Source organism: Hemibagrus wyckioides, linkage group LG13, assembly GCF_019097595.1.
Source record: "Hemibagrus wyckioides isolate EC202008001 linkage group LG13, SWU_Hwy_1.0, whole genome shotgun sequence".
Lineage (NCBI taxonomy): Eukaryota > Metazoa > Chordata > Actinopteri > Siluriformes > Bagridae > Hemibagrus > Hemibagrus wyckioides.
Window position 1 is genome coordinate 15,347,658 of NC_080722.1, and position 27,251 is coordinate 15,374,908.

Genomic DNA, 27,251 nt, shown 5'->3' on the forward strand with positions numbered 1-27,251 from the left:
ACGTTTTTACATCCTGTGATTCGGAAGAAAACAACAAAGTGGCTGCAACATGGCTGAACTCGGTGAAGATGAGCTGAAACAGCTCGAATATTTATCTTTAGTGTCTAAAGTTTGTACTGAGCTTGATAACCACTTGGGAATCAGCGACAAGGACCTCGGTGAGTCTGAATATTTAATAACGGAAAGGTTGTTTCGTCCTAACTGAATGATCTGTAGCTTAGCTAACTAGCCGCTGTGGCTACTGAATACTGAATACTGAAAACTCGCTCCATCCTATATGGAGTGAATTATATCACTGCGTAGAGGTTATTATTTCATACCCTATGTAGTGTACTAATACGGATTGTAGGCAGTCGTTTGGGATTTTGCCCTTTGTGTAGTCTAGTTAGATTTTATGACTTCAGTTTCCATCAGTCCATGAAGTGTGATGTGTAATCTACTGGTTTATCACTCTGTAAATAAATGTAAATACATTTTCCAGTCGTTAACGTTGTAGCACTTTCTCGAACGTGTAAGGGTTTTCTTCACCATGCCTTGTAAAGCAGTACCGATTTCGCCAGGTTATATATACACCGATCAGGCATAACATTATGACCACTTGCCTGCTATAGTCTTGGTCTCCTTTTTGCTGCCAAAACAGCCCAGACCCGTCATGCACTGTGTATTCTGACACCTTTCTATCAGAACCAGTATTCACTTCTTCAGCAATTTGAGCAACAGTAACTTGTCTGTTGGATCGGATCACACGGTCCAGTCTTCTCTCCCCACGTGCATCAATGAGCCTTGGCTGTCCGTGACCCTGTCCCTGGTTCACCACTGTTCCTTTCTTGGACCACTTTTGATAGATACTGACCACTGCAGACTGGGAACACCCCACAAGAGCTGCAGTTTTGGAGATGCTCTGATCCAGTCATCTAGCCATCACAACTTGGCCCTTGTCAAACTCGCTCAAATCCTTACGCTTGTCCATTTTTCCTGCTTCTAACATCAACTTTGAGGACAAAATGTTCACTTGCTGCCTAATATATCCCACCCACTAACAGGTGCCATGATGAGGAGATAATCAGTGTTATTCACTTCACCTCTCAGTGCTCATAATGTTATGCCTGATCGGCGTATGTCCTCAGTGTGCAAGCTCGTTTGCCTCATGTTAATGTGTTGGCATTACATTAGGAGCTGAAGCTTGAAGAACAAAGTGGCAAATTATAAGCATTTGTTTATCATGTCAAGTGCAGAGAAATGCAGTTGGGGTGATGTCATTTGTGTATTTTATTTCCATAACAGAATTTTCATGTTTTTTAACTTGCAGGGAAAGTGATGTAATGTGAGCATTTGTCTATGTCTCATATCCTCATAACACTTTTGTTTTGTTCTTTACAGCTGAATTTGTCATCAGCCTTGCAGAAAAGAACCCAACATTTGATAGTTTTAAGTCAGTGCTGATGAAAAATGGAGCAGAGTTTACAGTAAGTTATGTTTTGTTCTTGCCGTTCTTGGTGACTTTATTTTTCTTCCCTGACCAACTAATCCATTTAAATGAGATTGGGTTAATTATGTTTTCTGCATATGATGTGAATTGCTGTATTATTTGCTGTTAATTATTGAAGTTGAAGTTAATACATATTTATTTATTATATATGTTTTATTAATTATTTGTTTTACTAACAGGATCAGTGAAATAGTCATGCAATTTTATTAAGTTTATATACATTCTATATAACCATTCTATTCAAAATAAAGGTGAAAATAAGTTAGATATTGTTTGTCATAACATTCACTCATAATTGATTATTAGAGAAATCTCTTTCTGGTGAAGGATGTGTTGTCATCTGCATTACAGATTTCTTCTAAAAAAGAAAATGAACTTGTGGATATTGGCTCATATGTGTCATGTTTTATTCCCTACAGGACTCGCTTGTTAGCAATTTACTCCGTCTCATTCAAACGATGCGACCACCCTCTAAAGCATCCACCAGCAAAGGTAAATAGTCATATGGTTTGGGCTTAAACTCTTCATTTACAAAGACAGATAATTTACCGTTTGTTATGTTTTGTTTTGTTCAGCAGGGAGTGAGCCAGATGTCAAGCCAAAGAATGAAAAAGATCGCTTAAAGGAGATGTTTCCTGCCTTGTGCAGAGCTGATAATCCCAACACCAGGGTGAGTCGCTGCGTCTTCATTTCCTTTTGTACGAATGTGTTTATAAAATTATAAAATGAATAGTATATTGTCTTATAAATAAAATTACAACGTCTGTTCATTGACCAGACCATGCTGGACGAAGACGATGTAAAGGTCGCAGCTGATGCTATGAAAGAGCTGGAGATGTTTATGCCCAGTGCCAAAGCCACAGACTCTAAGAGCAGCAAGCAGAGGTGTGATTCATGCAGAAATTTCATGTGGATGCAAATCGTCTTTCTTGTGCTCATGCATTATTCTGTCTGAATGATTTAATTAGGCATGATACGGTATGTGCATGTAAGTAAATGCATATTAGCAGCTAAGCTATATGTACAGCACTCAATAATGCAACAGACCACCACGTGTATGCTAATGTTAATAAGTAATAATCTGTATTCAGATAAACACAAAATAATTTGCTTTACACCCCCGGGCAAAAAAAAACAGCCAATCCCAAAATGGCATAATATTAAGCTTTTAAGCTTTTAATATTTTAAAAAGAAGTCATTGGTAAGGAAACCAGAAAATTGATTAGCATATAAATATTAACAAATAAATTAGTAAGTTTAATAGTGAGTTTAATAGCTCTTCAATTTTAAGTTTGGGGGTAAATTTCCAAAAAGATTTTTATTGGTTTTATTAATAATTGAATTTTTCCCCAATGAAGCAGCTCAGCAGTACCACGAGCTGAAAAGTCTCCTCACACCATGACACCTTTTCCTCCAGTAAAAAGCAAATAAGAAAGTAGTGATACGAGCTCTCAGGAGTGTGTTTTGTTTAGTGCTTGCTCATTTTCTGATTAATCATTTGTTGTTAAGATCATTAAGAGTTTAGAGGTTTTAATATTTTTCATTTATCCCAGGTGTAGCCTGATTGCTTCCCAGTTTTATGGATTCCTGCTAATTAAAATTGTGAATCCAGCTCAGAAAGGGGCTTTTTGTGTAAAAATGTTTTACATTTACCAAATCTTTATTTGTAAAAAAAAAATAATTTAAATTTCGAACAAAATCAAAATCTCCACTGCTTAGATCTGAAGCCGGCAGCAGCAGCAAGAAGAGTCGGAGGAGTAGGAGCCGCAGCCGGAGTCGGGACCGAGACAGGAAGAGACGCCACCGCTCTCGTTCTCGCTCACGCTCCCGATCTCGATCTCCTGACCGGGAGAGGAGGAAGCGCAGGAGTCGCTGGCATTCCCGCAGCAGGTCCCGGAGTCCAGGTCGAGGGGACAGAGAGAAAGGCTCAGACCGTTGGAGGGACAAACATGTGGACCGACCGCCTCCAGAGGAACCTGCTGTGGGTGACATCTACAACGGCAAAGTCACCAGCATCATGCAGTTTGGTTGCTTTGTGCAGCTTGAAGGGCTGAGGTTAGTTGCAGTGCTGACTTTCCCCTTGTGTCTCCCTTTGTTTCAATTTAACTTTGTGAAATCAGAAACAAATGTTCTTTTGACTTGTGATTCTGTTTCTCAAGGAACCCTTTATTGTCATCTGATGTATATACTTGTATGTGGATTATAGGAAACGTTGGGAGGGCTTGGTTCATATCTCTGAGCTTAGAAGAGAAGGCAGAGTGGCAAATGTGGCAGATGTGGTCAGCAAAGGTCAGAGGGTGAAGGTCAAGGTGTTGTCCTTTACAGGCTCCAAGACCAGTCTGAGCATGAAGGTAAGAGAGCAAAAAAACAGCTCTGTAAGCACTTTAAATCTGTTTAATTATTCCACTGCTATTAAAAAAACACTTCCTGCCTGAGACACTACTCAACCTTTAAAAAGTCTTGTATCTGTGGGTATCCTGCTGGTGTCAGCTGTGTGTTTCAACTTAACACTGTGCACATTATGTAAATAAGTGTAGACAAGGCTCAACGGTATCCTTTACTTGTAAGAATCTCTGAAAAAACACATCTGATCCCAGTGCCACTGTCGCTTAAAATGTGTACTAGTGCATTTCCAGTTGTTTTGGGGACAACATAAATCTAGAATACAATAGAAAATGTGATGCAAATGATGTTAAAATCCAATTATATATAATCCTAGGGATTTTTTTTTATTTAATAGTGGCTGCTAATTGGTCAGAGGCATTAATGTTAGCATGATATTCGTACTTCTCTTTTATTTCTGTATACAAGAGTTGTTTGCTTTCACATTTGTCAGGATGTTGACCAGGAAACAGGTGAGGACTTAAATCCCAACAGACGGAGAAATGTTGGTGGTGACGGTCAGGAGGAGTCAGCCATGAGGAATCCAGACAGACCCACCAACCTCAATCTGGGTCACGCTCCTGAGGTGGAGGATGACACACTAGAGCGCAAGAGACTCACCAAGATCTCTGATCCTGAGAAGTGGGAGATTAAACAAGTATGAACAACTGGTTTTGCAGAAATCTCATGATGCTGCTGTGTGTTTAGCTTTTTTGTGAATTGGCCACCTGTGTAGCAACATATTCCTGAATAATGACTTGGCCATTAGATGGCAGCATTTTCTTTACTAGTAAAATTGTGCTGATGCAGTGAAGACCTGTTGAATGTTATGTTAATGATTCATTCTTCATTCCTGTCTCCAGATGATTGCTGCCAATGTGCTGTCCAAAGAGGAATTCCCAGACTTTGATGAGGAGACGGGGATCCTGCCTAAAGTTGACGATGAAGAGGGTACGCTAGACTTCTGCTCTTTTTAACATAAGATCCCATTCACACATTGTTTTTGAGCAGTATAACCATTCATGTCCATTTAGTGTGTTTTACCTTCTCTAATTGTGCATCTCTCAGATGAGGACCTGGAGATTGAACTGGTTGAAGAGGAGCCGCCTTTCCTGAGAGGACACACCAAACAGAGCATGGATATGAGTCCTGTCAAAATAGTGAAGGTCAATAAAACCTTCTGTTTAGAAGATTTAAGGAATGACTGGTTGTGCCTGTAACTCATTCACTGCCTTTATTTCTTTTTGTAGAACCCTGATGGCTCGCTCTCTCAGGCAGCCATGATGCAGAGCGCTCTGGCTAAGGAGAGGCGGGAAGTAAAGCAGGCTCAGCGTGAGGCTGAGATGGACTCCATACCTATGGGCCTCAACAAGCACTGGGTGGACCCTCTACCTGATGGTAAGAATGTGCTGTTTTGAGTACTGTAGCCTTAAATATATATCAGTCAAAGCTTTAGGTAGGCTTGAAATATTAGCTGCGAATTTCTATGTGTAGTACATATTGTGACAGTTATACTGATCTTCACTCAAGATATTTTTATATAGCCTATATATATATATATATATCTAGAATGCTCTTTTCCAGTTTACTCATTTTCAAAGAATTACTAGCCTTCTCTAAGCAGTTACTGAGCAAAATCTAGTGATCATTATGTAATGTTAATTTCTGCCCCTACCAAGCGTTAAAGGATACTACATTTCTAAACAGTGAGTTTGATGGGCATCTGGCTTCCTGCAGCCTGTTAAAAGGGTGTATGAAGGTTGATTTGTAGTTATCTCTGATCACTGTATGTCCTCTGGCCTGTCAAGAGTCTATCCTGCTTGTCCTTAATAAGTGCACTACACTGTTCCTCAATGCCCTCCCCTCATCTTTATTTACATACACACACAGCTGACGGCAGGCAGATTGCTGCTAACATGCGAGGCATTGGCATGATGCCCAACGACATCCCAGAGTGGAAGAAGCATGCTTTTGGTGGGAACAAAGCCTCATACGGAAAAAAGACGCAGCTGTCCATCATCGAGCAGCGAGAGAGTCTGCCCATCTACAAGCTTAAAGAGCAGCTCATTCAGGTCCGTTTTCTACATCCATGATGCAAATACAATCTGCTTTATGGTAACGATAACCCTTTATGTGGAATGTGGTGATGCTTTGCATTTCTTTTTCAAATGTCTTTCGTCTAAAGGTGTACTGGGCGCGTGACATGAGAAATCATGTTTCTCTGGTGTCATATTGTTGCAGGCTGTTCATGATAACCAAATCCTGATTGTGATTGGAGAGACAGGCTCAGGGAAGACCACACAGATCACTCAGTACCTGGCTGAGGCTGGATATACAGCGCGTGGGAAGATTGGCTGCACTCAGCCCAGAAGAGTGGCTGCCATGTCTGTGGCTAAGAGAGTGTCAGAAGAATATGGTTGCTGTTTGGGACAGGAGGTAAGCAAGCTATATTATTTACTATGCATTTAAAATGTCCAAGATATGTGCCTCAGAGTACTATAATCATGGTCAGAATCATAACGTATTTCTTTCTGTTTAAACAGGTGGGCTACACTATCCGTTTCGAGGACTGCACAAGTCCAGACACGGTCATCAAGTACATGACAGACGGTATGCTGCTGAGAGAGTGCCTGATTGACCCTGATCTGGGCCAGTATGCAATCATCATGTTGGACGAAGCTCACGAGAGGACCATCCACACTGACGTGCTCTTTGGCCTGCTCAAGAAGGTATGGCAAATGTGAAGAACATTATACTGTCCATTAGAATTTAAATGGAGTGGTTTGCACTTTTTAAAGGTCTGTTGCTTGTACTTGCCATGCACTTGTCAACCTAATCAATATAAACCTAATTAATATGGCAAGATTGAGAACAGTGTTGTTGTTTTCTCATTAAGAATTGGTTAATGAAACATACAGCAGAATGTTAATGTGGCTACATTGATTAGATGAAGTTGATTTAACTTTATAACAATCACATTGCTTTGCAGACTGTACAGAAACGCACAGACATGAAGCTGATTGTGACATCTGCTACACTGGACGCTGTGAAATTCTCCCAGTATTTCTACGAGGCCCCCATTTTCACCATCCCAGGTCGTACTTATCCAGTAGAGGTGCTGTACACTAAAGAGCCTGAGACAGATTACCTGGATGCCAGTCTGATTACGGTTATGCAGATCCACCTCACGGAGCCACCAGGTAAGCATCAGTATTATATACTTACAGACTGAAAATGTGCAAGGCCCTTAATCTTCAATTGCTCAGTTGAATAAAATGCAAGAAATTGTAAATCACTCTGGATAAGAGCATCTGCCACATGCCGTAAATGTAAATGAAATGAAAATCTGCATTATAATTGCATTAGCCACTGGGGAGATCCAGCAGTCTGTCTGAGTGGTCCAAGAATAGATATACAGTAATGTTTTTCGTTTGAGCAGACTACAGTTTATTACTGTTAAACAGGTAAATTATCAAGTCATCAAGTTTTTTTTTTGTTGCAATAAATAAATACAGATTGAGCTCCCAGAAAGCAAGTTTGACAATTTCTGATAATAACGTACGTTATAATGAAATATGTGATTTATAATGTAACTAGTCAAGTCAGTTCTTAGCACTTCAATAACTTTTGTTTGGATCTGTAGGTGATATTCTGGTCTTCTTGACGGGTCAAGAGGAGATCGACACAGCCTGTGAGATCCTGTATGAGCGAATGAAATCACTAGGCCCTGATGTGCCTGAGCTGATCATCCTACCTGTGTACTCTGCTCTGCCCAGTGAGATGCAGACCAGGATTTTTGACCCAGCTCCACCTGGCAGCAGAAAGGTAGCAGCTTCTCTCCTGTAGTAGTTTTGTACTGCAGCTTTTCAACCTTTAGCAATAATTTAACCGTGATATTGTACTTCACTTATTTGTGTAGGTGGTTATTGCAACAAACATTGCTGAGACTTCCCTGACCATTGATGGAATCTACTATGTAGTGGATCCAGGTTTTGTCAAGCAGAAGGTGTACAATTCAAAAACCGGCATTGACCAGCTTGTGGTGACTCCCATCTCTCAGGTACACACACAAACATGTACATAGCTGAAGGCCACAAATGACATGCTATACTTGTGTAAAGACTTAACTGTCTTTGTTGTGGTGTTTTAGGCCCAGGCTAAGCAGCGTGCTGGCCGTGCAGGAAGGACAGGGCCTGGCAAGTGCTACAGACTGTACACAGAACGTGCATATAGAGATGAGATGCTCACCACTAATGTGCCTGAGATCCAGAGAACTAATTTGGCCAGCACTGTGCTCTCACTTAAGGTATGTGTGTTTTAAGCACAATTTAAACGAATTAGAAACTTTATTCTGATTAATAGTTACACAATTAAGCTAATCATATTTTGTCACTGTTTAGGCTATGGGCATCAATGACCTGTTATCATTTGACTTCATGGACGCTCCTCCTATGGAGACGCTGATCACAGCAATGGAACAGTTGTACACATTAGGAGCTCTGGATGATGAGGGACTACTCACTCGTCTTGGACGCAGGGTATGACTTTAAGTGCTGTGTGTGTGTTAAGTCAGTATTGAAATGGTGTTTATATTCAAAACAGTAGGATGAATGCTGAAGCATTTTTTTTTTTTTGGCATAGATGGCTGAGTTTCCTCTAGAGCCCATGCTGTGTAAGATGCTCATCATGTCTGTCCATCTGGGCTGCAGTGAAGAAATGCTGACCATAGTGTCCATGCTCTCCGTACAGAATGTCTTCTATAGGCCAAAGGTAACACTCTTGTTTCAAATTTTTTAGTTCACCTTTTCTTTAATGAGTGTTTCCAAAACACAAATTTAATGTTTGCATGTTTTGATGAAGTCCTTGCACTTCATGTACAAAACTGATGGAAAAACCTTGCATTAGTGGTCTATATCCCCCTTCTGACTGCCTGTGGTGATAAAAAATATGACCTGCTTATGCATATGAGTATGCATGGCATTTCAAAAAACATTTCAAAGAGTTAAATATGACTAGGTATTTGCTATAAATACAACCTACACGGTTGTGTGTCTTCCAAAACTGGTGTTAGACTTTTTGTGGTGATTTTTTTTAATACACCTTTCTTCTTCATGGACTACGACAGAACCATTTTAGTTTTGAGTCAGCCCTGCTTTGTCAGCATTGCTAGCCTTATTAGCTCACATTCTTACTGTTTGTTGGTTCTGTCAGTGGTGTATAATTGACTAGCAGGCCATAGTGGCTATGTGCTACTACCATGGTTAAGTGGTATCTACTGGCAATAGCACACCATGGTGCTGAGTCAGCTTATTTGGCTGTCTCCGTATCCTCCACCGTCTAGCCGACTAGACATGGCCACTTGCCGCTAGTTTAATTAAGTGGTTTTCCCACATCATACCCTGCACACTGTTCACTGCCCAGTCTACTGGATTTCCATTAATACACAGCTCTGGGAATAGAGTTATTTTTTCCTGCACTCAACAGACCCCTTGTTGTCTTTGCTTTGGAAAGGTTAGGCTAAGGAGCTATGTACAACTCAGAGGTGCTTAAAATTTGTCTTCCAAGCACAGGCATTACAATTCTACCGTTCATTCTAGTCTCTTTTTCTGTCATCGTGGATGTTTGCAAGTAGGCTTGTCTTCTATACAATATTCTGGCTTCAGAATATTGCTTTATTTGGTCGACTGACTCCAGTGTGCCTCTTGGTACTTTGTTTGCATAAAATATACAGAAGATTCTCTCCACCACTGCTGTTTGGGAGACTTAAACTTGTTTAATAGATAACTGTAGTTCTTTGAAGCACAGGACTTTGTTATTTGGAGCCACCACTGATCCAGTGAGAAGTTCCAGGAAAAGGTGGCTTGCGTATACAGTCTCATGCATGATTTCATCACTTTGCTGTATGGTTTCATCATGCACATAGTCAAGAAATTATCCAGGACATTTTCACAACCCCTGATCATCTAGGGATCACTGTTATTAGATATGGCTAATTTTTTAATCAGGTACAGAAACACCTCAAGAGAGAACAACAGTATTATGTTTCTAAATCAAAACAAATGAATGTTCTTCATCTGTGTGCTGAATTTCAGGACAAACAGGCTCTAGCTGACCAGAAGAAGGCTAAGTTCCACCAGCCTGAGGGAGACCACCTCACTTTACTGGCTGTGTACAACTCTTGGAAGAACAACAAGTTCTCCAATCCTTGGTGCTACGAGAACTTCATCCAGGCTCGCTCATTACGCCGTGCACAGGATATCCGCAAGCAGATGCTGGGCATCATGGACCGGCAAGGAATTTTCTGAAACTTATTTTACAGCTGGTCTAAAATATAATTTGCGTTTAGTTTACTCTGTGGAAAAATTTGGGCGCTTTAAAAATGCCTAGGTTTTGAACAGGAACTTTATCTTTTTCATTATTTTAGACACAAGTTGGATGTGGTTTCCTGCGGTAAGGCCACGGTACGTGTGCAGAAGGCAATCTGCAGCGGTTTCTTCCGTAATGCTGCTAAGAAAGACCCTCAGGAAGGCTACAGGACACTCATAGACCAGCAGGTGGTTTACATTCACCCATCGAGTGCCCTCTTCAACCGACAACCTGAGTGGTATGTCTGATTCAACAGCTATAACACTTCAGTCTGTAACATTTCCCTCTGTCCTCTGTCTAACATGCTTTTTCCTCTTCCTTCAGGGTGGTATACCATGAACTGGTGTTGACCACCAAAGAGTACATGCGAGAGGTGACGACAATCGACCCACGTTGGCTGGTGGAGTTTGCTCCGGCCTTCTTCAAAGTATCTGACCCGACTCGCCTCAGCAAGCAGAAGAAACAGCAGCGTCTTGAACCTCTGTACAATCGTTACGAGGAGCCTAATGCCTGGAGAATTTCCAGAGCTTTCCGCAGGCGCTAGAAAGCTCTTACGCTGTACTTACTGTCAGGTGGCGTCCTCTAATGCTGCGGGTGATGTCTTGTTAATCTTTGTACATTTTTTCTTTTCTTAAACAGTTTATTTGTAAGTACCTATATTATTGCCATTTGTTCTCTACAGCAAAATCTCCAGCTATAACAAAGGGGGACCTCTTGTCAAGTAAAAGACAAAATGTAGATTTAGAATGAAGAAACGTACAACATTTTGTTGTACTTGTTTTTTTTTTTATGTAATATCTTTTGTTTCTGACCTCTGGGCTTGATTCATTAGTATTGTAAAATGATGTACAGAAAGTATAATTGGCTCTGCAGCTAATATGCATTGAAACAAAATGATTATTTTTAGCAGACCATCAGTCCTTAAAGTTCATTTGTTTTTGCCATAAACCACCCTTGTTTTAATATTAAAGGTTATTTGTTAACCATTATTGACTATGACTCATTACAGGATTATAGTCCCAGCTACATCTCTGTTGTAATATAATGTTTCATGGCAGGAAATAATTAGAAATGTGTATCAGCTTTTTTTTTTTTTTTCTAATAATCCTTAATTGTATTTTTATCATTTTGGGTCCTTCATGCTGTGTAATAAACTGCAGTCAGAAAGGCCAGATTTGTATCGTTTCCTTTTCTTTGTCTTAGTCCAAGAAAAACCACAAGTCCAAACATTGAAAACATAGATGTAATATGAACACATATGAGCCACCCCACTTAAAAAAAATTAAATAATCAATTAACTAAGAAATCCCAGTAAAGCAAAGACTTTTTCAATATAAGAAACAGATCAGGTGATCTTAACATGAATATATATATATATATATATATATATAATGTGTATATATATATAATCTTATGAATATAAAAAATATTTTTAAAAAAAAAAGAAACACTGGAGTATGATTGATAAACATAATTGTAGTATTTATTTATAGTTTTATTCAGGTTATTTGGATTATAATGTTACTGCTTAAAGAAATGCCCTCCAGGACTCCAGGTCCAGCACATCATTCATATCACGAGTCAAAGGTCACCTGGCTCTTTGCTGAATGAGTAGTCATGTGACAGGAATATTTACATCCTGGAAGGCAGTTCTGGGTTTAGTTGTCTATATCAAAGAAGACTTCAAGAACACTGGGAAATATTTGCTTGAAAGTGACGTATTTAGTGAAGAGTCAATGCTGCTCGCATTTTTTGTGTGCTGATATATTAGAGGATTTGCAATATGGCTTGTTTACATATCATGTTTGTTCATAAAAGAGCCCTTTGTGACTAATTGATCACTGTTTTTTTTTCCAGCAGGTTGCATAACTAAAATCATACATAATCTCCTCACCTTTGTATCCTGAACACCCATGTCATTAAGCTAATGTTCAATACCAAATTGGGAAAACAGTCTGGTCTCAGGGTATTGTAGGAATAATATCTGGGTCTTTTTATTAAGCACTTTGCTGAACCACAGGCACGTGTTTGTATCGAATATGCTGCAGAGCTGAAAGGATGTCCCTAATGATATTAATTTAAACAAATCAAGAAAAAACACCATAGCCTTATATATACAAGTGGATGGGGTTGACATGTGCAATAGGTGCATGAGGGGAATATCGGGGCTGTAGGTGGCATTAGTACATGTAGCCTTTGGAGTAGGGCTGAGGGCCCAAGTTGGTGGCAGCGGGTTCGGAGGGGTAAGACACTCCTTCGTCCAAGTGAGACAGTGGCACCGTGTCTTCCTCATTGACGTAACGCTCAAACTCGGCCTTCACGCTAGGCCGCTGATTGTCAGGGAATGCCAGGGAGATCAGAGCCTCTGGCTCACACACGAATTTGTAAACGTAGCGCTCACCCGCCACCTGAACACAAGAACAGTGCTGTGATTAGTTACATGATGGTTTATAAATTATATATTATGTAAATATAGTCTCTAACAAAAACGTGTTACGTTGAATGCTACTGATACCTTTTGCATAATTCCTTTCTCATAGTAGTAGCGCAGGGAGCGGCTCAGTTTGTCATAATTCATGGCTGGACGGTTCTTCTGCATCCCCCAGAGCCTGGCGACCTAAAATTAAAGAGAAACACAAATGATTTTAGTGGTTTAGGATACTGGTACTGTGACTGGTACTACTTAGAAAACATGAGGATGGCTTCAAGACTGTTTTTGCCACAAACACTCATGGTTTGCACTCAAGTCTTCATCAGTGAGAAGATGATAAAGAGAAGAAAATGTTATTCATGTTAAAACTCGAAGGAACTTCCTGGTTACATAATTGGACTTTCTGACCATATAATACACAGCTATAATAGGAAATTACTTATAATCACACTGTCCTGTCTCATCCAGACGAGGATGGCTTCCCTTATGAGTCTCTCAAGGTTTCTTTCTCATATCTCATGTCATATTGTCATAAGGGAAATTTTCTTTCCCACCATCACCTCTGGCTTACTCATTAGGCATAAATCTGAAATTATATATTTTTGCAAAGCTTCTTTGTGGCAATGGTCATAGTTAAAAGTGCTATACAAATACAACCTAAATACAAAACCTATTCACACATGTACCTGTAGAAATTCTGATCTTCTATTTTTTCAAAATATGATTAAAAATGGCATTGCACATCACATGAGAGAAGACAGGATTCTGCAGAGCATTGTCTCTCACTGCTAATTACTAGCTGTCAGCTTTTCAGAGGAGACACAGTCGGCAGGAAGTACAAGTGAGTTTCAGCAACAACTGGATGAGCCATGAGTGGTTTCAATATTAATCAAATTTCCATTAATAGCTACCACCAGCACCCACTCTTTATCCCAATGTTAATCCTTCACTACTGAATTTCTTTTGAATCTGCAGTTGTGTTTTCTGCTTACATAGACTAGAATGATAATGACATTTTCCTTTACCTACATTCTAATAATATTTAAATACCACATCATGAACAGCATACAATCCTAATGACATCCGCAAAGACATGTTGTGATATCATCCTGTCACTAGAGGGCATTACTGAGTTCTATAGAAGTTTGGACAGTCCGATATAGCTCTTTGTTCTATCACCATGCTGACTCGTTATTTTGAACCAGAAATATGACACTGTTGAAAAAGCCTCACTTTCTCTGTACAAATAGACAAGCTGATACAATTCTGTAGCAGGCTTAAGCATCTGCCAGTGATCTCTTCATACATTAGTAAAACATACTCTTAAGTCTTAACTGTTCAACAAATGCTACTCAAGACTTATGAGGTCGTCCCAGAGGTGCTGGTTTTGTCTGATCTTTGTGAGAGCTCCCAGGTCTAATTGACATAGTAATACCCCGGCACTAATGAATGATTAATGCAGTACAGTAGAGCCGGTCTGATGGAGGCATCTCTGCATGACCGTCTGCTGACTCATGCTATTTAGCCGTCTACTGATCACAGACAATGGGAGGTTAACATTCATGCCTCAACCACAACAGCTTGCTTTGACTCGGCCAAAGTGGAGGTCTGTAATATTTGGTAATGGAGCCACACTCCATTTTGTTTCCCTCTGTCGTTAAGTGAAGTAAATAATGCATGGCTGCTAATGGAGGCAGGCTTTGTGTGGGTGGGTAGGCCCTGGGGAACAGCGTGCTGATCGCAGGAAAAAATCTCTTCATCCTCAGATGAACAGCTGAAGTAAATTTACTTGCAAACACAATATCTATAAAATGTCCATGAAGTTTTTCAGTATTCAATATTTTAAAGCCAATAATATTTTAATAGCCTTTTTAAAACCAAGGCAACTGAGTGTGTAATCTTGAAGACGTTTGTGAGATTTCACTGCCCCAAGTCCAAGAGTCTTGGCTTGCCACTTTTAGACATTGTGAATAACAGTACTAAGTCCTACCATTTATTCATCTGCTGTAAGTGTTTTCTTGGGTCTTGGTGGATCCAAAACCAATCCCACGAACTCTGGGTATGAGGAGGACATATACCCTGGGTGGGTTACCATGCACACACATTCATGCACTTGTCCAGATTTTGTGCAATTTAGAGTAGTCAGTCCATCTTGGCATGTTTTTAAGACAGTGAGAGAAAACCAGAGAACCCTGAGGAAACCATTGCAGAGAGCATGTAGCTGTGATTTGATAATGCTACCTCTTGCACCATTTTGCTGCCCCATAACAACATTGGTTACAACAAATCAAAGACTCAGTTAATCCAGCAAGCCCTCACCTCTTCTGGCTCAATGAGTTTGAACTCCATGCCACGACCGGTCCAGGCAATAAAGTGTGCATTGCCAGGATCATCCAAGAGAGCTACCAGAAACTGCCAGAGCTGCAGGGAGCCACGTCGCTGATAGGGGGCACCATCACGGAACACACTGCTGCCCTCCTGTTTCACCTCACCTAAGAATAGAGAGATGGGACACATAAACCCAGTGGACAATGGTGCTATTATATATCATCAGCAGACTGCCAGGTGTGATACTGGACAATCATTACCATGTCAAAAGATTTCTTTACTAATCTCACTTTGCTTTGCTCAGACTTAAACCTATTTTTAAAATGAAAACTATTTTAAAAATGAAATCTATTTTCTAACATTCCCATCACTAAATTTGTACAGTACAGTACAGTACATAACACAATAGAGTGAATACTTCAGCACCATAAAGAACATCCTCATCTTCATCTTCTTTATTAACAAAGCAATACATGTATTTCAAGATTCTTTTTTTAATAATAGATGAGATAATCAACACAAAGTGATAGTTTTGCAGCTAGGTGTCATTCAGACCCAATAACTAATGTATGCTAAGCACAATGTAGTTAACCAGTTGCATTAATAAGGGTCCATTTTTAGGTTTAAAGCATTTTTGATGTGTAAAAATGCTTCAAAGATCGTTCAGGAAGGACAATAATGACATCTTTTGTTCCCATGGCATATTCACCTCAGCCTGGTATTAATAACTCTGTGCTTAAGGAAATCAGAGCGTGAGAACTTTGTTCAAGGACTTGATGGTGCTTCTACCAGTTTAGCCAGTGAAATGATCTACAGCTATTTAAGACCTATCAATCACCCAGACCATGGGAACTGGCAGCTCTGTTTCCTTCACGTCACAAGAGCCTAGGCCATCATCATGCATGAGAAACTATAGTGTGTAACCCAGCTCAAGATAACACAAGCTTCTTATTGTGTGGGATAGAATTGGATGCATTTAACAGTAGATGATGTTACAAAAGAAAGAACTGGAGTGATTCTTGTCAGTGTAAATGGATGTTCTTCCTTTCCCATAGGGTTAAGCTGCATTGTCTTCTACTATGATGCACATCTCAGTGACAGTGTGAATGTTAGCAGAAAAGGAGAAGTTTAAAATGAGTGACATACCTTCAAATTTCTCTGGAACAACGCGGGCGTCATTTTCAAACATGTAGCCTAAAAACAAGGGGAGTGCAAGTTTACTGGCTTGAGTAATGCTTTCGTATCAGTTCAGGGTTAAAGACAAGTTAAACAAAACACGGTAAAATGTTAATGGCACTCATTAGAAGAAACAATTTCTGTCTGCCTTCTAAAGACATTGAAGATAATAATATAATTGTACAGTTTCATAGCCATTCAAGTACTACTGGGTATTTTCAGGCGTGTCAAATGATGGAGTAATTACATTATTGTTAGTTTTAATATACTAGGCTTTCAAAAAAGGAAGTGACCAAATGTCTATAATTAATCCCTCATTAAATAGATGCTTGTGACTGAAATGACTCAAAATGGTGCAACAAATAGTTCTGGGTGAGCAAAGAAGTGGGATATTTTTCTTTGCTGCAGGAAAAATAGTGGCCTTGTCCAGTTGTAATATTTACCCTGGACTTCATCAAGCAGCAGAGAGACGAGTGCTGGTGCCAGTGGAAACACCGACCCGCTGACTTGGTTAGCCAATGACCGCACAGCACTGACCAATGCTAGCCAACTATGACTGATGTGTGTGAGATACACACCTCCTAAACCTGAAATTTTGTGAATGCCTACAGAAAAGACAGGCAAAATAAAATTGTTCACATAACAAGCAGTGTTGGCCATACATTACCTTCATTGTTGTGCTGGGTATTGGAGTAGCCTTCGTTGTGGTGGTACATGGAAGTGCATCCAGGCACATCTGTAAAGCCAAACACAGGGATATGGGATTGAATTACAAAGTTAGGCCTCATATTGCTCATCTCACAATAAAATCGGCACTCATCTCATTCTTTTGGAATGAGGTTTGTGAATCTGCTGATGCGATAACATCTATCACTGAATACATCGAGGACAAAAGCTACATTTATCATATCACCTGTCAAACATGATCTTTAAGAGCCATGAATGACAGAAGTATGATGACACATTTTTATTGTTATTGTTATTGCCACAAATTATTTCCTCCCAAGCCTAGAACCTATTAAACCTCTAAACAATCAAAACAAGCTTAGTCTCTGTCTCAGCATGAGTAAATAAGAACTGGGGAGGGTGTAAGGTGGAGCAGCCTTGCGTCTATATAGTTACTCATGCCTGGGGAATGCAGTGGCACAGGCCAAGATAAGATGTCACAGGGGAAAACAAAGTTTGTGCTTTAGAAGTTGAAGACCTATGTCTCTAGTGAAGTCAACTTTGCTACTGTGTATGCTGCGCCATATACGAGAATATTCATCATATGAAGAAAAGCTTTCTAACTGGTTCAGGTCAAATGCTGGAAATTAGAAAGTTTTTCCCTCTGTTTGGGCTGTCGTGTAGCAGTGCAGCCACAACAGCTGGCTAAAGCAGGATTGGCATTTCTACAGATAAACTGTGAGGAGTCATCCTAGATAGAACATATTATCCATTAACAAACATCCTTCTATTAATGCCTCACATTTCCCAATTTGACAAAATTCTTTACGTTAGCTAAACTTCAAATCGTGACTCATTAAAGTCTTCAGTACATTATAAAATTGAATTTCTGAAGAGAAGTAAATGAAATGACCAAATTCATATGTTCCTTAGTTGTCGTTGCAGCCATTACATTGCACCTTTCCGTTCTGGAGAAGCTAAAACCCTGCTGGCTATGATCTGCCTCCACTGAATTGTATGTCCATGCAGTGTCAGTGACACAGAACAGAGACTGCACTGGCTTGCACTGTGCAGTAAAAGCTAAAGCTGAATGTGGATGGTCTACTTCCTCCTGCATCTACCTCACTCTGCCCTGCCCCCTGGCCTCATACTCATGCCCCCTTCCCACCACCACTGCAGCTCACATTACCACCGCTACGCTTGTTTTTCCATTATGAGTTCATCTGCCTGCAGAAAAAGGAAGCTGCTGCTGCAACCCAACACCCTGAAGCACTCCAATGGGGATTCTAGTCTTTCCAGTGCCCTCCATTTTCTCAATGAAATTCCTATGCCTTACTGCCTTTCACAAAGTTGGTCAGAGGAGGGGTGGTGAAAAGAAGGAAAGGAGAATAAATGGACAAATACAGTTGAGACCTTTACAAAATGTCATGTATGTGGAAAAGAGAAATAGAAAAGAATAAAAAAAAATACAGAGAGAACAGGAGAAAATGGCTGTGAAAGTATAGCTTACATCTCAAACATCTTTACTAAGAGATGAGATACACAATCCTTTTAATGGATCTCAGAATCTCAGCATGGTACATTTAATGCATGAGTAATACTTAGTTATGGCTCCCTGGTCCCTGTGCTTTTCTTCCAGTAATGTGTTTTGAGAGTTATACCCATGCCTCCATGCTGTACCATATGACACACTCACCAGGCTCATAAGTGTAGTCAGTGGGTTCTTGCTTGACCATCATGTGGGCTGGAGGGAACCTCTGAGGGGCCACTGTGCCCATGTGGGCTGCTCGCTCATACAACGGGTCCAAGAATTCCTGCTTGAAGCTCTGCTGGAGGTAGGGCATGCAGGGGTCTGAGTGCTGTCGGTGGTACCCGCTGCTACCCCCAGTGCCTGCGCCTCCTGCAGGGGTAGAGGGCATACGCTGCAGAGTTTGACCTGGAGGTCCAAACGGGGCACACATCTCTCCTGAGCCTGTTGGGAACCTGGAGCTAGAAAGAGTAAACCAAAGCAAATCTTGAGTTATAAGGAGTAACTGAATTATCAATATAAATAGGTCAAGTTAGAAGAGGTTCAAAGAAGTTATTTTGACTGGTAATTTTGGGTTAAATTGTTAGGTTATAATTTGGGCACAAATTAGAGGACAAACCCTTTGCTGCTGACCTACACAACCCAGTAGAGGTCAATAGTAATGCTTTGCCATCAGATAGTGCTTTATACAGCTCTTCTTCCAAATCCACCACTATCTGTATCTTGCTCAAGTACCTTTGTCTATTTCCCAATAGATAACATACCCATCCATTTAGATGAGATTCTTTTAAATGATTAGATTTTTCTCACTGGAATGCTAGTGTTAACACAAAACATCAATGACTTTGCAAAATGGAGGATCTGTAAGGCATGAAGTTTATTTGTTTTATTTGGTGGTTGATAAAGTAATTGACCAACATGCTGGTGGTGTTACCTGGGATTCATGGGGTAAGTCTGGCCATGACTGGGGTGTGACTGACTGGCAGAAGGAGAGTTCATGTACCCCGTTTCTGGATGAGTGCCCACCAGTGGTTTTGGGGAGTAATGCTGCATGGGGGACATTGGAGTCCCGGGGCAGGAGTTCTTATGTCCTGCTGCTGATGTCGCTGCTGTTCTCTTCTGTTCATAGGCACTGTTAAGACACACAGCGCCACACACCATCCAAAACATGTCAATGTGATACAATAATCCAGCTATCTGGCATTGGCCTATTTGAGAGTGCACTTCCTTTAGCACAGTCTAAACAAGTGAATGCCTGCTGACCTGGCGTAAAGGCACTGCTCTCCACTGGGATAGCTGAAACTCTGCTTGTGACTGCAGGACTGGCTGGGGTCCGAGCCCGGGCTCTGGGGCTCCTTCTTAATCTTCACTGGCGGGCTGTGGAATGCCACTGCTACAACACAGAAAAACAGGTTCATTAATATAGACACATTCCAGCTCGGCCCTCTTAAGCTCAAGGAGCAGCCCTAGGACAAATACTTTTGTCTGCACTGGAAATACCAGACTAGTTCAATAAGTCCCTAGACCAAAACAGGACTGGAGACATGTGACACATATATGTGCATTTCAACTTCTGTTTAGCTGCTTAGGTCCTCATTCCTACATCACTGAACACACAAAACACCTTAGACACTCCTTGTGTTGAGTGACGCATTCTTCTTCACTCTCCTGCATCAGACACAGCACAGCTATTAACATGTCATAAATATACACTTCCTTTTAAAAACCTCTAGTAATGGACAGAATTCGTGTGCCAGCCTTTTGTTCAGGGTTAGGACACAGAAGCTGAAGTGCGTCATTAACTGTTTTCACACAGTTTGCTAAACCTCACAAAAACATTTACTCAGAGCTCAGGTCTTACAAAAGTGTCTTACTTTTTTTTTGGTTCTTACAAAAATGTGTTTTGTCATGATTTGCTCAGCTTATCTGTGGAAGAACGGTTTCCTTTAGATATTCAAAGATAAACATTACCAAATAAAACGGTTATAACTGTGATATAACTTATAATATGCCATGTTTGGCATACCAATTAGTTATCATGGAAATGGGGCAGGTGACACACAGAGAATGATCACTGATTAAAACATCTGCATTTATATTACTTTTGTATTGAATTTCTTAAAATAAAAAATGTAGTAGTGTAGGTCACATCTGAGATCCTGCAAATTAATGTTTCACTTAACTAAACTAAAATCTCAGAATTTCTGACCTTCAACTAGTAAAACCACTCAAGTCAGAATTCCTACTTGGAATGTTGGGAAGGTCTTTTGTGTGAAGTTCAGTGTGTGATGTCAATTCAACATGGCTACTCCCACCATCAGCAGAAAACACCTCCTTTATTGTTTTTATATTAGTATTTGCTTTAGCTCAATCAACATACAGACATATTAGTGTGTGAAATATGTAACAATGACTATGCAGTTCAGTGTATTGAGGTAAATATACATCATTCATCATGGTTGGCTTAGTAGTTTTTTGCTAACAAAAGACAAACAAAGGGGAACCTATGTTTTTCCCTCTGGGTAGCTCAAATGCGCAAAGGTCGAAACTGACATAATTCTGAGATCAAACTTGAATGCAGTACAAGTCCTGCTTACATATGATTATGTCATTGTAAAAATAAAGTTGACACATTGGTGCTGAGAAAAAAAAATATCACTGAGACATTCTCTAATAGTTCTTTTTGGAGCTTGTTAAAGTATGTCACTGATGACAAAATAATAATATTAATAATACACCATGCTCAAGTTAGTGTACTTTTCTTGGCCAGACCACATAGATAGCCATTAAAAGCAGAGTTTCCTTTAAGAGTAACCTGTCCATGTTGCGTTAAACAGACTTGTCAGCGGAACAGCCAATGAGCAGGCTCGGCATGTGTGGGGCCTGGGTCTGTGCAGCAGCTCTGCACTGCTGTTTATTATTGGAGGGGAGTAGCCACAGCTCTCAGACTGTGCGGTACAGGATGTTTTTCTGGGCCGCTCAGGGTAAACAGCAGCAGCTGTGCTCCTCCAGCTGAGCCCCAGCCTGTGTTTATAGCTGTTTATGTGTTGATTGTCGTGGGCGCAGACCTGACCGAACAGGCACGGCTGAAACCTAATCTCAGGTAATTACATATTACCTCTGAAGGACGAAAGAGGATGAGAGAAAAAGCATACTCTTACTATAATACTGCAACAAAATTAACAGCCCTCCCACATGCATCAGACAGAGAGAGAGAGAGGGAGAGAGAGAGAGAGAGAGAGAGAGATGGTTGATAGGAAGATGGTGCTCATTTATCTCCGATTTTCCCATGCCAGCCAGGGTGACGAGGAAATGTTGGCTTAGGATAGAGATCAGAATGGATTACAGAGTATTTAAGATGGCTTTTCAGGCAGGGAGACAATGGGTTAAGCATTTTAATCCACTCGGCCTGTAAAAATGTGCCATAAAGTCTACAACTTTCATATGGCTAACATACAAAGACACATATTCTTATAGAGTTATTGCTTGTAAATATGCACAAATGGATTTCCACATAAGACATGCTGGAAATAAATTAGGTTAAAAAAGTTTAAAGTTGTTCAGCATTTCACTCCACACAATTTATACCCTAATCTGAGGCATTATGCATTTTTAATTAAAAAATCAGGAGTAAGTATATGCATAATTTATGCAAGTTTATTTATAAAATGCATATTTAAAAAAAAAAAAAAATGAGTCAGTGTACAATAATAAAAATCTTTTACGTTGTGTACCTGTAAAATGTTGAACCATGGCCTATTAATCTAAACATGTCATGGTTGGAAGAATCCTCGAGAAAATGTAACATTACCAAGACATTTCCTGCGGCCATTAAACCTGCACTGAGTTTATAGACCAGTGGCAGGAGAGTAAACAGAGATGTGACACTAAAGGTACTTTGTGTTATACTTTCCCTGTCCTCTTTTTGCCGTAATTCGACGAAAGCAGGCAGTCTCTGGTTTCTCTCTTTTCGATTCATTTAGAAGTTCCATCACATTTCCTTAAATCCACTCATATTTCACAGATTTTGTTTCTTGTAAGAGAGGAAGGAGGGTCATGAACTTGACTGTGGAGTGTGACAGCTGTGTGAAGTGTTTAGATATTCTTGATCGTATACTGTACACAGTGCATATGTAGAATTGGTTGCAGATTCAGGAGTTCAGGCTCATCAGGCTCATTTTCTACTCAACCATGACAGAAACTCAAATCAGTATTGAAATCTATTAACTGCATGGACACTGTACTTGCGTATATTTTATTTTTGTGCCCTGAACTATTTAAATGGACATGTAACTGTGACAAGCAGCAATTTCTGCCTTTACTCAGTCTCGATCTTCCATTTAAAGTTACAAACTCAACACCTGACATGACTATTTTTGTTGTTACTTAGCATTGACACCTCTCTTCAAGAAACACACATACGTGTGAAAAACCAGTAGCATTGTGCGTAAATGATGAGAGTGTCTCTCCATTCAGAAGAGCTCTAAAGGGGACCTGGACTTTACATATGTAAATAGCATGCTTCAGAGGAGAGGAACAGGGAGGTGAAGGGGGATGGTCATGGTTGAGTACTTTAGGAAGTGAGGATCATTATGGAAAGCCATTCAGACATCTCCCACCACAAACAAATCTCAGGACCTTGATACCCCCACTCCCACCCCAGACAAAAAGACAGCCACCAGCTGTGACAGATGGAGGCATCATTGACTCCTCAAAATCTCACATGTGGATGTGTCCCAACATGAATCCTATCTGAGTAAACATCCAAAAATCATACAATCCAGTTTTTGAATTTGTACAGCAACATCCTGGTGTATCGTTCTATTAGTGGGATGTATTTAGAAATTCTAACAACACACTTTTTTATGGAAGTTTAAGGATGGTTGAATAGAACACTATGCTCTAATACTGTTCACTGAAACAGTCCTAAGCCAGTCATAATTTTTTCCTTTGTGCTGAACCTCAACGCCGGTGAAGATCTGGACAGTTTTAAAACATTGTATATTCATGTCAGGATTACTTCCTGCACGTTTTCAGCTCATGACAGCTGCAGACGAGGCCAGCTCCTAAATATCTCAACAGGTACAGTGATTCACCGATTATGGTACGTTTATATCACAGGGACTATAAACACACAGCAGTGCACCAGAGCACAGGCCAGAACATGTGACAGCTGCAGGCTGTAATTTGTTACAGCAAAGGAGACTGAAAAAAAGAGCAAATGAATAAGCAAACATAGTGTTTGATAAGATATAATTCAGTACACCATTTGTAATGGACTGTAACTTTGGGTTTCAACTAATATTGTGGGAGTAAATATTATTTTCCCCATGTTGGTGTGTTTGATGTTTTGTTATTATACAGCCATATATAAGGGTGAGGTGACAGGCTGGCTGGTTAAGATATCTACCTTGCACCCCACTGGGCAGCTCCAGTCAACAGTGATGCATCAATGAAACAGACCAGGCTACCAAATGTGACTTTAAATGATAAAATGGGAGGTATTGATTTTTGGTATCCCACTTAACACAGCGACCCATCCCTCTGGAAACAGTGGCTGTCAAAGCCTATACACCAGACTGTGAATATAATGGTGATGTGAGAGTGTTACGGGTGACAATCACAGCTGTCACAACTCGTCTAGGCAAATCACTTTCAATGGAAGGACGGCAGCTTGCCAAGATGAGAGCTTAGTTATGAATAGAAGATTTGAAGCATATTGTTTGTCATGCTGTGCGCTAGATTGGGGCTTGAGAAATACTTCAAAAATGAGTCAAGCACTGGCAGAAAAACTCTATTTCAAGGTTGGGGTCTGGAAACCATGTTTGATTTTGCTTAGGTTTTTTGTGTATTCACAGTCTGGTTTTGTATGTAACTTCAACAACATAATCAGTGGAAAAGTCGAGTAAAGAGAGAGGGGCAAAGAAAATGAGTGGGCTTCAGAGCTTTTAGGGAAACAAGTCTGCCATTTCCACAGAGCACAGGAACATGTGCTGGACATGTGGTGCTCACTCAGGTCAACAAACGGAAGAGAGCTCATCTCTCAGTCAGAGAGTGCAAAAGATCTGGCTCCACCTTTAAACCCCCTCCAACACACACACACGGTTTGTATATCACTTTGACAAGTCTGGTGATACTGAGGTTCTCACTGAGAACAGTACCATGTTGTTTATGCCATGTACTCGCTATCTATCTATCTATCTATCTATCTATCTATCTATCTATCTATCTATCTATCTATCTATCTATCTATCTATCTATCTATCTATCTATCTATCTATCTATCTATCTATCTGTCTGTCTGTGTGTCTGTCTATCTATCTATCTATCTATCTATCTATCTATCTATCTATCTATCTATCTATCTATCTATCTATCTATCTATCTATCTATCCACATTTTTGCTTATCCCCGCCAACTATACAAACTACACTGGAGTGTAGTTCATCAACACAAGACATCTTTCACTCAATAAATCACTTTCACAGTCACTTTACTTTATTGGTAACACTGTTAATAAGTTCATTTGACAAACAAAATGTGTGAAAGTAAACTGATGCAATGTCACAGTGATTACTTGGACATGGGTTTAACAGTCACCATGTGCATGTGACAAGAGTGATGCATGTTGCCAAACTCAACAGTTTCACTTCCCTTTACAGAGGATGAATGAGGCAAACGGACCTTTTTTTAAAAAATACAGGCATTTTCCCAGCATCTCATATGTACTCATTCAAATATGAATAAAATAAACAAAGGAAAATATTTAACCATTCAGAAGAATACTTAAACAGAAAAAAACAACAACCAGAAAGGTTATTGTGGTATGATGTAATCTTATGCAACATGGGTGTTGCTGTGTGTGTGTATATATATATATATATATGTCTGTGTGTATGAATGAGAGAAAGACTGTGCAAAAAATAAATGTGTGAAGATGTATGTAGAAGGAGTAATTAATCTCCCTTCCCCCTTTCCCAAAGCTGTCCTCTTTAAATGTTTAATGCACTTATTGATTTCTCTCTCACTGCAGAAATTATATAATTAACCACACAGTAGAGATATCCATTCAGAGCAGTGATGCGTGGCAGGGAAAAATGGTCTCCTTATCTCCTGAGAGAGATAACACATGCCCATCGAATTCCTGTCAAACTCATGAGAAATACATTTCTACCAAGACCCCGCTCACTCTCTCTTTCAGTCTAGATTGAAGTCTTAATTATAATAGTTTGCATAACAGACACTCAGCCTGATTCCTGCTGTCTCTCATCTACACTTAGGACCAACTGATCCATCATTGCTTTTCCAATATATGACCTGGCCTGTGTCAGCAGAATTGCAAAGACCTGCCTAAATAAATGGACAAAACCCGAGTCAGAGGAATGATCCCATCTGGATTTTAACACACTTATAAAATGCTTGTCCATCATCTGCATCGATATGACCTGTCAAAACACAGAAATACGGCTTCCAAATGGTGGTCATGACAGTGGTTTGATTCCCCAGCAAAGGCCCCCTGTTCTCCTCACTCCTCTCCTGTGTGTTGTTAGATATACGGCTGCCTTGTTATCATTAGTACTCCCCCACCATTTCTTTTTTCTTTCAGCAGCAGAAAGGAGGGGAACGGGAGGGGGTGAGAGAAGACGACGTCCTGGGCTGGTTTGGGTTTTGCATTCTCCTTGCTCTGTGCCCTCCCTTCCTCCATCCCTATCCTTCTGGCCCAGTGAACACACACACACACACACACCGCTGTCCATTCAGTGTGCTATACCTCTGCTTGACTGAGCTCGAGGGGGATGTTCCAGCCAAAGCTACATCCACAACAGTTACAGGAAATATTTTTACCCAAACATGGGGATTACAGTTTATTACAGTTTACAGTACCTAGTGTAAGCAATTTTTTTTTTTTTAGATTTTTATATTTGTTCAATTTGAACATTTATTAACAAATATAGCATCTAGAAACATTTGTTACTTTTTAGTGTAAAACTAACATCAAGAAAAGCATAAAGGAAGAAAGAAAACATTACTTTCGTTCAGTCACTACTTTTTTGGGCAGCTGGATTCATGAATGGTGATTCCGATTTCCCTCAGTGTGCTGTCTCAGCCAGTCCACACAACCAGCTCATTCATACAAATGTGGGGCTTAAGCATGCATCTTGTCTGTGTGTGTGTGTGTTCGTTCGTGTGCCTGTAAATGAGTTGTTTCTCTCAAAAAAGTAAGGGAAGTGAGGGAGGGGAGAAGGACCAGCCCTCTGTACGGGATAGGACGATCGCTTTCTGCGCATTTCTGGCAGTTGTGAGGATGTTTTTGCAGACTTGTTGCATAGCAGCTGTATTTTGGAAAGTTGAGAGCCTTCTACCAGTACATTTTCTTAGAGGAGGAACTGGGGGATTGTACAACATGAAGATTCAGTGTCATGACAAATACTACAAGAGAGCAAACAAAAGGCTAAAAAAAAGAAGAAGAAAGAAATCACAAGCACCACATTCAGAGAACTGGGCTGACGCCATTGACCAGATCCTCACAGTCTTTCCCTCCTTGTTTCCATTTTGATCAAACTCTCCTCTTTGTAAATCTGGATTTATAGCCACAACTGCCTATATAATTACTCCAAGGCACAAAACCAAACAATCAGCCCACACAACACTGCAATTGTAGGATTAGATCACATCTTGGAACATTCAGAGAGAGAGAGAGAGAGAGAGAGAGAGAGAGAGAGAGAGAGAGAGAAGGAAGGGGGGGAGAGAGAGCAAAACAGATTTTCACATTTTCAACTTGGTAGAGAAACAGGAAAAGGGAGGGGTTAAACCTCCATTCAGAAAAAGGAACCATGAGGGTGGAGTCTGCTGTAGGACATTTTCATGAATGGAGATTGTAGTCT

The 27,251-nt window shown here is 40.2% G+C and overlaps 2 protein-coding genes across 6 annotated transcripts in view; one reads left to right on the forward strand and one right to left on the reverse strand.

Moving 5' to 3' along the window:
* dhx8 (DEAH (Asp-Glu-Ala-His) box polypeptide 8) lies at positions 1-11,409 on the forward strand. Of its 2 annotated transcripts, none has more exons than XM_058406080.1 (23): positions 1-158; positions 1,381-1,466; positions 1,909-1,981; positions 2,065-2,159; positions 2,268-2,374; positions 3,209-3,544; positions 3,696-3,840; positions 4,326-4,529; positions 4,735-4,822; positions 4,940-5,037; positions 5,122-5,269; positions 5,762-5,943; positions 6,113-6,307; positions 6,415-6,600; positions 6,861-7,071; positions 7,515-7,696; positions 7,791-7,931; positions 8,022-8,177; positions 8,272-8,409; positions 8,513-8,641; positions 9,964-10,160; positions 10,296-10,475; positions 10,562-11,409. In XM_058406080.1, the coding sequence occupies exons 1-23, from the start codon at positions 50-52 to the stop codon at positions 10,779-10,781; spliced, it is 3,606 nt and encodes a 1,201-aa protein (XP_058262063.1). In that variant the 5' UTR covers positions 1-49; the 3' UTR covers positions 10,782-11,409. The 2 variants fall into 2 exon arrangements, with proteins under 2 accessions (XP_058262063.1, XP_058262064.1); XM_058406081.1 differs by having other exon boundaries at positions 2,068-2,159.
* The window catches only part of etv4 (ETS variant transcription factor 4), a 24,798-nt gene continuing 8,559 nt past the window's right edge, over positions 11,013-27,251 (reverse strand). For 3 of the 4 annotated variants that reach the window (XM_058406083.1, XM_058406082.1, XM_058406086.1), the window contains 8 exons: positions 19,630-19,759; positions 19,301-19,498; positions 18,535-18,827; positions 16,840-16,908; positions 16,143-16,190; positions 14,988-15,160; positions 12,753-12,854; positions 11,013-12,645 (listed from right to left, as the gene is read on the reverse strand). In XM_058406083.1, coding sequence (XP_058262066.1) covers positions 12,418-12,645; positions 12,753-12,854; positions 14,988-15,160; positions 16,143-16,190; positions 16,840-16,908; positions 18,535-18,827; positions 19,301-19,498; positions 19,630-19,759 — 1,241 coding nt within the window. In that variant the 3' untranslated portion in view covers positions 11,013-12,417. The remainder of the gene's footprint in view (positions 12,646-12,752; positions 12,855-14,987; positions 15,161-16,142; positions 16,191-16,839; positions 16,909-18,534; positions 18,828-19,300; positions 19,499-19,629; positions 19,760-27,251) is intronic. The other variant, XM_058406085.1, reaches the window with a different exon arrangement.